Genomic DNA, 13,047 nt, shown 5'->3' on the forward strand with positions numbered 1-13,047 from the left:
GGGACAACCATCGCGATCGCGAAGCACACCAGAACACCAACATTTTCAGCCAAGATCAAACATGCTCCAGTTGGTCTGAAACACACATAAGCCCCCCCAGACCCCGTCCAAATGCACCAATAAGTCAATAAACACATTGCAAACTTAGTCGAAGCCTCAGAACACATAAAAAATCAACAAAATCAAGAATCACACCTCAAAACCTCATTAATCAATTTCAAAGCTTCAAACCTATTTGAACCAACTCCGAACGCGTCGAAACATACTTAGACAATTCAGAATAATGCCAAATTTTACACACAAGTCATAAATCATCATACATGCCTATTACCAAGCTCAGAATCCCAAACGAACCTCTATTACACCAAAGTCTACTTCAAATCAATTTTAAAGAACTTGAAAACCTTCAGTGTGCCAACTTTCAACATTAAGTGCCGAAATGCTCCCGGATCACCCAAAACCCGATCCGAACACACGACCAAGTCCAAAATTATCATCCAAACCTATTGGAACCATAAAATACCAGTTCCGAGGACATTTACTCAAAATATTGACTCAAGTCAAACTTGGCCATGTTTGGCCACTATTAGGGAACTAAGTATTTCGATTTCAACCGAAATCCTTCCAAACCCGAACCGACCATCCCCGCAAATCATAAAATAGTAAAATCACATACGAGAAGTATTAATTAGGGTAATGAAGATCTAAAAATAAAGAATATTGGTCAGGTCATTACACCTCCGGTCATAAAGAGCTCGGACTCAAAGAAGTATATACAGTTGTCGTTCAAACCTAGTATGGCTTCGGAGTTGATTTCAAAGAGATTCAAGATGGAGAATATTCTAAAATATGATGAAACATCGAATCCATAAGAACACATTACAACTTATACTACATCTATGAAGGTAAATGATTTGGCTCCACATGAGATCAAATCAGGGTCTCTAAAGAAATTTAGCGAAACTCTAACAAAATGGGCTTTAATATGGTATTCACTTTTACCTAAATACTCAATTAATTCTTTTGAAATGCTTGCAGATTATTTCAACAAAGCTCATGCAGTAGCGAGGAAAGTTCAAGCTAGGAAAGCAGATATTTTCATAATCGCTCAAGGAGACTCAGAGTTGCTACGAGAATTCGTGATCAGATTTCAAAATGAGAGAATGTTGTTGTACCAGATGAATGGGCAGCGGAAACATTTACTAAGGGTCTCAATATCTTAAGCTCTGATGCCTTAAGGAAGTTGAAGGAGAGTTTGTTGGAATTTTAAGCAACCACGTGGGTTGATGTCCATAATTGCTATGAATCTGAAATTAGGATTGAAGATGATCAGCTAGGTTCCCCGGTGTCTTTCAAAGGTCGAAATCATGATCAAAATCTAGAAAGGTCCAAGAATGACCTCGATGCAGACTGGAGGGCATCTAGGAGCCGTTTTCAATCATATGTATTAAACTAAAGGTTAGACAATGACGTGGAATGCTATCAATCGTTGAAAAGAACAGGACCAGATAGAACGAATAATCATGAACGAAGTAGCATAACTTTGCAACATAAATAACCATTGGGGTATCGGGATTCAAGCTATCCCAAGTTATAAGATTATAATTTCAATGTTAGTTTAGTAGAGTTGGTTTTGGCTATGGGGAACATTAAAGAGACAAGATTTCCGAAATCAATTAGAGAGATCCTAATTTATGGTATGAATTCCATGGTACACATGGTCATATGACTGGGGACTGCCGTATCTTCGTGAAGAGGTAGAAATATTGCTGAAAAATGACTATCGTAGATACTTTTTAAGTGACCGGGCTAAGAGTAATTACGGTAAGGGTCGTGATACAACAAAATCAGCAAAACCGGCGGGGTCTCAAAACTCACAATAAACATAATTTTTGGAGGAGTTGAAGTGAATGGGGTGATATTTTTTGCTGCAAAGAAGACGAAGATATCAGTCACTCGTGGAAAGAGGATCCGGGAAACACCAAAAGATGATGAAATTACCTTCAATGAGGAAGTTACGGATGGTCTTATTTTACCATACAATGATGCACTGTAATATCCTTAAATGTTTTAGAATTCAAAATTAATCTTGTGTTGGTTGATCCAGGTAGTTCCTCCAATATTATTCAACTAAGAGTCCTAGAGCAAGCAAAGTTGGTCGGTAACATAGTTCCGACAACAAAGCTTCTGGCTGGTTTCAACTTATCAAGTAAGACGATCTGAGGAGAGATCGTGTTGCCTACGTATGCTGAAGGAGTAACAAAATCAACGCTATTTGAAATTTTGGATTGATATATGGGTTACAACGTGATTCTTGGTAGGCCATACATCCACGATATAAAATCTGTTCCGTCATCTTATCACCAGTTGTTAAAATTCTCAATACCAAATGGAGTTAAGCAAATTAGAGGTGACCCGCCCACTGCTAGGGAAATGAATGTTCTTACTTTGTCTAATACAAGGTAGATGGAGTCAGTAAATAGCAATTACACGTACCGGTGCCAACATCTAATTCAATCCTGGTGGAAATACCGAAGAAAGATAGTAATGAGGAGGAGACACCGAATATTTACCAGGTACCCATATCCTTCCAAGTACCAGAAGATACGGATGCAACAAAATCAACCGCATAAGAACTCGAACAAAATTATTTGTTCACTGAGTTCCAGGAAATAAAGGTTTATCTGGGAACAAGGTTAAGTCCCGAGCTCAGATGTAAAAATATTGAATTTATTAAGGTTAATACTGATTGTTTTGCGTGGTCTCACTTAGATATGACATGGATCCCACTTGAAGTAGAAGTTTACAAGCTAAGCTTGGACCCTAATTTTCCTCCGACAAAGCAAAAAAAAAGGGCCAATAGTCGAGGTAAGAAATAGGTTTGTCAAGGAGGAGGTAATAGGTTCAATACGTGAAGTTGAATATCCTGATTGGTTAGCTAATGCAATGGTAGTACCAAAAAAGAACAATAAATTTAGGATGTGTATTGATTTTAAAAACTTAAGGCATACCCTAAAGACTATTTCCCATTACCTAATATAGATCAAATGATTGATACCACCGCTGGGAATGAGTTCATTAGTTTCTTTGATGTGTATTCCGGGTATAATCAAATAGGGATGCACCCTGAGAATCAAGAAAAAATATTATTTATTACTAATTTTGGTACTTATTGCTATAATGTGATGCCTTTTGGGCTCAGAAATGTTGGAGTCACATACCAAAGGCTCGTAAATAAGATGCTCGGACATCAAGTTGGTAAAACTATAAAAATTTATATTGATGATATGTTGGTTAAGGCTTTTAGTGTATGTGGGGGGGGGGGGGAAGGGGGAGGACCATTTGACTCATCTACAAGAAACGATTGACATCTTAAGAAAGTGCAAAATGAAACTTAACACGAAGAAATGTGCTTTTGGAGTTGGATTCGAGAAATTTCTTGGTTTCTTGGTTTCGTAAAGAGAAATTAAAGTAAATCCTAACAATATCAAAGCCATAGAAGATATTCCTGATCAAGTAAATAGCGTGAAGGAGTTGCAAAGGTTGACCGGAAGATTGGCATCTCTTAGTAGATTTATATCTAGATCCTCAGAAAAGTGTCATCGGTTCTTTTCATTATTCAAAAAGAAGAATGACTTCTCATGGATATCAGAGTGTCAGCAAACGTTGAAAGATTTGAAGAAATACTTGTCCAACCTACCTTTAATGTCCAAACTGAAGGATAGATAGAAAGTTTTAGTATATTTAGTGGTTTCAGAAGTAGAGATAAGTGAAATTCTGGTCCAGAAAAATGAAGATATGCAGTTCTCTATTTATTATGTTAGTAAGATATTGTCAGGTGCGAAAACTCGATATCCGCATCTGGAAAAGTTGGCTCTAGTTCTCGTAGTTGCCTCTCGAAAGCTTAGACCCTACTTTCAATGCCACCCAATAGCCGTTATGATGACTTTTTCCCTGAGAAATGTCCTTCATAAACCTGAGTTATCGGGTCGGTTGGCTAAATGGGTAGTTGAATTTAGTAAATTCGATATTGAATATAAACCGCAGATCGCAATCAAGTCACAAGTTTTGGCCAACTGCGTGGCTAACTTTAGTTCGGAAATGATGCCTTTAGCTACCAAAAAAGCAGTTTTGGTATTGGTGACTGGATTCAGATTCTGGACCTTCTTTGCGAATGGCGCATCAATGTGAAAGGGTCCAGTCTTAGGATAGTATTAATTACTCCTTCGGGATAAATCCTAAGGTAGGCCATACGAACTGTTCCTTTAACTAACAATGAAGCCGAGTATGAGGCTATGGTTTTTTTTTTTTTTTTTTGGACTCAAATTAGCCCTTGGACTAGGCTTCGAGGTGATTAAAGTAAAGTGTGATTCCCAGTTAGTGGTTAATCACATATATGAGATTTTTTATGCTAAAGAAGAGCGTATGGAGCAGTACTTAAATAGAGTCCAAGTTTTACTTTTCCGGTTCAGGGAGTGGTCGGTGATCTATATCTCAAGAGAGGAGAACGTAGAGGCTGATGCATTAGCTAACTTGGGTTCTTCAACAAAGATAAAAAGGGATGATTCTGGTGTAGTTGTACAGTTATTGCATTCAGTCCTAGATGTGGATGGTTATTGCGAAGTTAATTCAACAAATCTAGTTTGGGATAGGAGAGATGAATTTATAGAGTATCTAAGACATGACAAATTACTTGATAATTCCAAAACTTCCCGGGCACCCAGAACAAAAGTTGTATGTTATTATCTTATTGATAGACAATTATACCGGAGATCTTTTCAGGGTCCGTTGGCTCGATGCTTAGGACCAGCGGAAGCTGATTATATAATGGGGGAAGTTCATGAGGGAGTTTGTGGCAATCATTCTGTAGCATATTTATTGGTGTTCAAGTTAATGTGACCCGGTTACTATTGGCCCCGAATGGAACAAGATTCAAAGATGTTTGTGCTAAAATGTGATAAATATCAACGTTATGCTCAATTAGTACACTTGTACACCAGTCAGCTGCCATAAGATTATTTCATAATACTGCCGAGGCGAACTGTCTGCTCCCATAAGAATATTGAAACTTTCAACAGTTCACTAGCCCAACTCGCGAAGACACGTGCGAGTTTAAGTGGTCACGAAACTACCGATCAAGCAAGTACAACACGAGGATATGTACATAAGAGGAATCATAACTCTATCGATAATAAAGTATCCCGCCGAGTTCTTAAAATAGCACGGCTCGGTAACCTACACAAGTCCAGTCTCAAGTTAAATCACAAATTGGAGCATTTAAACATGTAAGAACAATTCAAATAATACAGTTAAAGCATAATATAAGTCTAAATGTACCCGGGCATATCAAGAATCTAGCATACGTACGAACGCTCGTCACCTCGTACGTATGTAGTTCCCATAATACATAGCACATAGAAAATAGAATACCTATGAAGATAAGTTCCCTCTTACAAGATTAGGCAAGAGACTTACCGTGCTCTGAAATTCGATAATCGGCTCCAACACTTTTCTAATACCTCAAACCAATGCCAAACGATCTGAAACTGGCCAAAGAACATGCAAACTAATTAATACATACTCAACACCCCGTGATTTAAAAAATAGAAATAATTCTCAACCCCACACAAAAAGTCAAGAAAATCAACCTCGGGGCCACGCGCTCGGTTTTGAAATTTTTTCGAAAACAAATGTTACTCATAGCATCACGAACTCAAATATATAAATTATTCACAATTTCATGTTTAATTTCGTGGTCAAATTCCCTTTTTACCAACTCTAGATTTTCCAATAAAATTCCACAATTTCTACTAATTTTCACATTAAAATCTATATATAATCCATGTATTTAGCTCACAACAATTTGGATTCACTTACCTTGTGTTAGTTGATGAAACTGGCTCCTCCAAATCGCCCAAAACTCTCCTTAGCAAGAGAGAAATGAGCAAATTTCCGATTTACAAACTTATATTCTGCCCACACTTTACCGTTCGCAATCACGGTCCAAAGCATCACAATCACGAAGCAAAAATTCTGTTGGTACCTAAAACATTCTACGCGGTCGCATTAGACAATCCACGATTGCGAAATTATCTGCGCCTCCACGAACGTGAGACCTTTCCGCGTTCGCGAAGACTAACTTTCCCCAGTTTGGTTCAGACTCTACGCGAACGCAGACTCAGACACGGAACACGAAGTTTCAGCACAAGCCACTACGTGAACGCATACTCCTTGGCGCGAACGCGATGGTCCAACTTCTAGACCACCAAGCACCCTATGCGAACGTAGTGAACCAAACGCGATCACGAACCACAAATGCTCTCCAACTCTAAATCACTCTTCGCGGTCGCATTACACCTTTTGTGATCGCTATGCATACCATTGATAGCAGAAAACCAGCAACTACAAATCAAAGGAAAATAGTCTGAAACCACCCCAAAACACAGTCGAGGCCCCCTGGACCCCGTCCAATATACAAACTAGTCTCAATACTTTATCCAAACTTATCTAAGGTCTTGAAACACCACGAATAACATCAAAACCAAGAATAGATGATCAAAATCTCTCTTTTAACTTTCAAACCTTCAAACTTCGTCGAACGCGTTGGAATAATATTTAGACATTACAGATTACATCCAAACTTCGCACATAAGTTTTAATTAACTAAATAAACCTATCCAAGGTCTCAAAACCTAAATGGGAGTTTGATAGCACCAAAGTCTACTCCAAGTCAAATTTAGCAAATTGAAAAATCTTCAAAGTACAAACTTCCGACAATAAGTGTCGAATCGCTCCCGGGCCACTCAAAACTTAACCCGAACATACGTCCATGTCCAAAATCACTTTACGAACCTATAGGATTCCGAGGTTGTTTACTCAAAAGTCCACCTTGATCAACTCTTCCAACTTAAAGCTTCCAATTTGAGAATCACTCTTCCAAATCAATCCTGAACCTTTCGAACATCGAAACCAACCATACACACAAGCCATAATGCATCATATGAAGCTACTCAAAGTCTTAAGTTGCCGAACAGATTGCTAAAGCTCAAAATGATCGATCAGGTCATTACAATAATTAAATATAATTTATGTATGCTGACTAGAAAAAATAAATCTATGAATTTGTTTGACTAATTGTGCAAGTTCCCTAATTAAACAACCAAACAAGCCCAATTCCATGCAACATAAGCGTTTGGGGTCCCATTGAGAGTCTAATCTTTTTATACAAGTACTTCAACAGTTCAACTTAACATATCAATTACATATTCTTTCACAAGAAATCATTTAGACAACAAATAAAATAGCATTTCTCGTTACTCTGTGGAGTTAATATCTTAAACTTCCCCTAAACTATTAACTTTTGATCAGTTACATATTAAAATTATAGTATGTTCTCAAAATTCTCCTGAACTATAACGACATTCATATTAATACCCTATTGTTGCATTCTTAGAACTGCGTTTAGTACACATTTCTAATTAACTAAAAAAAATATGTCATGTGACAGTACACATGGCTATTTAACTTAGCATAAAACCTCCCTAAAGTATCATTTTTTGTCAATTACCTACTTGAACTACCTGGTGTCCCTAAAAAACTTTGAACTATATTTTTCTATATATTAAAATACTTGCTGAATTCTTAGCGGTGCATATGTATAACTATATTAACTTACGATTTGTACTAAAGTTTTTATATAGTTTACTCATAATGTATTACTCTCGGAATACTGATTAATTATAGAAATTTTGGCCAAAATAGGATCTAATAAATGTATTATTTTTTGCTTGACTCCAATTGAATAAGTCCTTAATTGTATTCACTTTGTAGCACCAAAAATAAACAAATAAATGAAGGCATATAGTATTGCATTTCCGGAAAAATTATCTTATATTACACAAATAAGATTACACAAAATAACTTTTTGCAAATAAGAAACCAATTGGCCAGCAACTATATTCTCTCGTTCAAGATTACACAAATAAGGTTCAAGAGATTCGACTTCATTTTCTATAAAGTGTTGGGTTTAATAAGAAGATTTATATGAGTGTTCTTTCGACATTATGGGTAAGACATGAAAGAAGATTAAAACAAGAAAGAGAATAAATCATTTCAGATGAAACAAGATAAGGAGAAAAAATTTCAGAAGAAACCCATATGAAGAAGTGTAGAAAGGTGAAAAATGGAGAAGAAAAGTGAAAAAAATGAGGAAGAATGATAAAAAGTGAGGAAAAAAGGTGAATATAAAGGAAATATAGAGAAAATTAAAAAAATTAAGAGGGTTAGGCTAATTAGCCGGTACACTCTGTTAGGTAGGCCATTTTGATGGCTTTTTTCAATTGTCACTCTCTCTCAAGCGAGTTATTACACATGTTATGCTAGATAAGTAATGAAGGAGGTTTTAATACGAAGAGCGATTTAGTTTAGCGGAATTTCGGAAATATCCAAAAGTTTAAGTATGTAACTAATAAAAAAATTTGATAGGTTATGAGGATTTTAGAGTATTAACTCTGACTTTGTGTTATAATTATTAAAATTTGACGTGTTCTACCAATACAGGAACAAAGATTGCTCTAAGCGTTCACACAATAGAAAAAGATACTTGATGCAAAAGACAAACAAGGGAAAAGAAGAAGAAAAAATCCAATAATTTATTATAACAAATTACAAAACAGCATTATTGTGAAAAGCTCTCAAAAGAATATAATCTAAAATCCTCCACCAGATTTATTGAGTAAAAAGTAAAATAAAAGTGTACATGGTGGACTATAATCAAGAATGGACCAATTTAAAACCTAAACCGGACCTTACACTTATTATCCCTAATCCGAATAACATTATCCTGAGACAAGCTATCCACGTTTAGTCTACACTTCAACAAAAACTTCCACTTCGTAAGCTTCAATTTTCCCAGCTTTATCCTCACTGGAACCTTAACTCGAAGATTCAATGGAATAGTTCCACTCTGTTGATCCACCTGCAATGACTGCAACAAATTGGTAGCATTCTCTGTTTGCCCTGTCATTTTCACGTTAAGTACAGTGGTATTTCTATGGCCTTGATAAAACTTTGGCAATGACCCTTCACATAAATTCGTGCCTTTGTACCATACACTCAAATGGCTTCCATTTTCATAGTAAATTCCAATCTTTTTGTTGGGATTTCTTGCAGTGATGCTCACGTTAAATGTTGCGGACAAGCTCATGTCATTGTTGATGTTGAATTGTGTAATTCTCATGCTGTCGACAGAGTACTTTGGTATTTTTGGTTGGAAGACAAAGTAAATTATGGCAGCTAAAATGCCTAAGAGTATGATCAGTAGGAAAAATAGGCAACAGGACCAACACAGGCATTTTTTGCAGCAGCTTCTTTTCTTTGGTTGTTTTGATGGTGAATATGGGGTTAATGACCTTCTCAAAGGTGGTTGCTGCCGCTCAGGATCGCCGTTCTCTGACCGCGAAGAGCCACGTGGCACCAACGGAGCCGTGGTTTTGGGTAGCGCTTCCTGCTGCGGCTCTGGTGCCGGAGCGGGATGAATTTTTTGGTGATCGGCCATGGAAAACAAAATGTTGTTACAAGATTAAGAACAAACGAGAGCAAAATGTTATACAAAACGTATTTTCTTGGACCAAGATTTTTATGTATATATATATAGGGACGTTGAAAAAGTGACAATAAAAATATACAAAGTATAGTGGGCATGTAAATGGATATTTTCAAGCTTCCTTATTTTGACTTTGTGTGTAAGAGGTTGAATCTAAAGTCTGAACAAACGTGTCTACGTGCCTGAATGGGTCAATGTTACTTTTGCGTATATTTCATATAGTAAAAGCTTAGTTATGTTGAGGAGTGCCTAATTTCTTTGCGCGTTAATACTTTTCCATAAAGTCCGGCTTCAGTGTGTTCATTATTTATTCGCTCGTTTCGGTAAGTATGCAGTTTTCCAAGAGGGATCGGATCCTGGTGGTGAGAGGTGAGATAGATATCTTTATCCAGAAGTCTTGATTTTGAATAGGAAATATTTTCCGTGACGTGAATCCAAATAATAGCGACTCCAATACTAATACCAGACAATGAGTGGGGAGAAGAAAAAAATACTCCACAATTTGAATTTTATTACCTTTCATAGTTGAATTATATGTGCCACAACCTTTCAGTAAGAACAAAATGTTGTCTTATATTTCATACATGTTTCTTTTTGTTTTTCCTGTTTGTTAAAAGGGGCCAAAGAGTTTTTAAATTGTGGATATGACTTTTGAGTATTGCTGAAATATTAAAAGAATGCATCAATAACTTATGTGAAAATTTTACGTGCACACTCTCGAAGTTTAGACAATTACATAGATATACTTTCAAAATTATAATTAAAATACACTGATAACTAATGAGAACGGCCTAGTAACCTTTGATGCCCTTGTCCTAAACATTTTTCACTCTTAATTTCTTTCCTTTCCTTTAATTTGCCTAAGTTTTTGAAAATAAATGTGTGAGGAGAAATTGGAAAGATGACATTCACTTCCTATCATAATTCAGTTTTGGGTTTGAAAAGGGAGCAACTGCGACAGGTTCTCTCATTTTTTGGATTCAAGACTCTTGTAATAGTCAAACAACTAAAACCTTTACATAAAACAAACCAAATTTAGAACAAATTATTTGTTTTTTGGCCAAATGTTGTAAGGGTTTTTTCAAGAAAGAAATTTTTAAATATCAGACAAATGTGAAAATAGGTCAGTTGGCCATCCAGGTTTCATGTTAAGTATGTTACACATGTACACGCCACCGCAAGAAAAAGCAAACTCATCTTTATTCCATTTCCACCATTGCTTCTGCAATAAAATATGGTTTAAGTCTTAGGTAGCAAGAAAATTAAAATAACAAAATTCAGAGAAGTTAAGCTTAGAAACGGACTTTTTGGAAGCTTCCTTAATACAACTGAAACTTTAAGGCAATATTCCAAACTTTCAAAGCATATGTCATCGGTATGCGTTGACGATTGCTTTATTTCTTTTGGTGCTTTTGAATACCAAATCCTCTTGACTTTAGGTGCCTTTAGTAGGCAGAACATTGTTATGGGAATTGCTCAAGTCGCGGAGGTAGAAGCCCGATACGAGATTTTGATCAAACACACTATATTTATGTTACGAAATTAATTAAAATAAGTATATGTTTTAAATTTAAAAATCAATTATTAGCACTTTTAAGTCATGGTTCTAAAATTTAGAACCTATAATTTATCTCCATGTCTGTACTTGCACTAGGTGTTTGTGATCTACCACTACCAAAATAAGCTCTTTTTCACCAATTTGAATGATGTAATTGGTGAACACAGATCTTGTTATTATATAGTCAGTGAATAAAACTTAGCAAATAAGATGCCACGCAACATGAGAATTTCCCAAGTTCCTCATTGTACTCAGCCTCACGCTTTTGCATTGGTTAGGCCACTTAAGGGGGTGAAGAAAATTTCCGATCTTCGAGCTCGAACTCAAGATTTAGAGTTAATGGTGGAGAAATTGAAATTCCAATCATCCCATCACTTATTTCAAATTAGATGTGAATATATATATCCCTAGCTAAATATAGCTAGAGTTTTTTTGTATAAACATATATGAGCTATTTATCAAGCTAAGTTCATAAATATATAAATATATTGGCTTGGAACGTGTTCCTGTTCCTGGATAAAGGCATAGCTTAGAAAAACTATAACTAGGCATAATTCCTATCTTACATAAACAATACAATTGCCCCTATAAATTAGAATATGATAAAATCAATAACTGAAATTATTCAAGTCTTACCGAATCATAAAATATATTTAATGTATCTTGCACAATCATTTCAAATAGTTGCATTCCTCCTTAAAATTAACAAGATACATATATGTAAGTGAGATAACACAAGTCGTAAACTTACTCCATGTCTGATGTCTCCCTCCTCTACTTCAACATCTTCATTCTGCCTCATCCACTTTCTCCAAATATTCTTTGTTTGTATTCTGAAAAAGAAAAGGTAACTAGTTATTATATGAGATAATAAAATTCATCAAAACACAAGTTATATCAAATGACACAATTCATCAAACCAAAAAATAACATCAAACTGCATAATTCATTATCGTCCTTCCCCAAACTAGCATCCAACTCTATATATATCAATCTCGAACGATTTAGCACAACCACCCCTAGCTCGATCATTTCCACATACAAAAGATATCTCTTCAAACATATCAATCTGAATTTTTCATAAGTAGGACAATGGAATGTGATCGGTTTCAACTTCAATTAGACTGAAATATACAATCAATCAAGCTGCTGCAAATAGTAAATCATAGTGGGTTATATTCAGCCTTAGAAACTGTATATTTCAATTAGAAACTATTTAGATGCATTGGCCACTGAGTACATATGGATATATTTAGGCACAAAACAGTGATTGCAATTTTGTGAAATCCGTCCAACTCCAACACAGTAATAGATTAACTCTTTGCATCACTTGTTTCATTAGAATTGCATTATGAGGAGTGTCGACTCTATGCAACTGTACTTAATAATTCACCTTATTATTGCCATTGACTCAGTCAAGAGCAATAACAATGAAAATAAAGACAGCAAGACGAAGAAATTACACAGATAGGTAAATGCTCGCAAACCTGTTGAATAACCTCTGATGCAAGAGCACCTGGTTCTATAATCACTGACACAGGAAAACCAAGAACAGAAGTGATCCATGAGAACTTGCTCTTCTCTTTGTATGGGTCAAAATCTAACTCAGTGGGATTTAGCGTGAACCAGTATCGTGGAAAGCGATATGGACGAGGTCGATTAATAGATAACGGAGCTTTTAGCCGAGTAGTCAATAATAAACGAGGTCGAGTATCAAAGGCAGTGCTAACGGCTAGTTTTTGTAATAAAATATTCAGGAGAATATTCTTGGTGACTGTACTTTTAGGGTTGACTGAGTAATGTCCTAGATAAATAGAAAGAGAGATAGGGGAAGATGGGAGATATTCTCTGATAAGAACATTCTTTGAAAAACAGACTTTCTCTC

At 35.9% G+C, this 13,047-nt stretch overlaps 2 protein-coding genes and 1 long non-coding RNA gene across 3 annotated transcripts; 1 reads left to right on the forward strand and 2 right to left on the reverse strand.

The window, feature by feature from the left end:
* Positions 1-4,425: 4,425 nt before the first annotated feature.
* LOC142171816 (uncharacterized) lies at positions 4,426-4,899 on the forward strand. The gene has a single exon (XM_075235521.1). The coding sequence runs from the start codon at positions 4,426-4,428 to the stop codon at positions 4,897-4,899; it is 474 nt and encodes a 157-aa protein (XP_075091622.1).
* A 3,725-nt stretch (positions 4,900-8,624) lies between these two features.
* On the reverse strand, positions 8,625-9,633 carry LOC107799428 (NDR1/HIN1-like protein 6). Its single transcript, XM_016622540.2, has one exon. The coding sequence runs from the start codon at positions 9,554-9,556 to the stop codon at positions 8,789-8,791; it is 768 nt and encodes a 255-aa protein (XP_016478026.2). The 5' UTR covers positions 9,557-9,633; the 3' UTR covers positions 8,625-8,788.
* Positions 9,634-10,691: 1,058 nt separating this feature from the next.
* LOC142171399 (uncharacterized) lies at positions 10,692-12,820 on the reverse strand. Its single transcript, XR_012700959.1, has 3 exons — positions 12,650-12,820; positions 11,914-11,995; positions 10,692-10,826 (listed from the first exon to the last, which is right to left on the reverse strand). It is a non-coding gene; the product is annotated as an uncharacterized LOC142171399 (long non-coding RNA).
* Positions 12,821-13,047: the final 227 nt, after the last annotated feature.

Source organism: Nicotiana tabacum, chromosome 17 (assembly GCF_000715075.1).
Source record: "Nicotiana tabacum cultivar K326 chromosome 17, ASM71507v2, whole genome shotgun sequence".
Lineage (NCBI taxonomy): Eukaryota > Viridiplantae > Streptophyta > Magnoliopsida > Solanales > Solanaceae > Nicotiana > Nicotiana tabacum.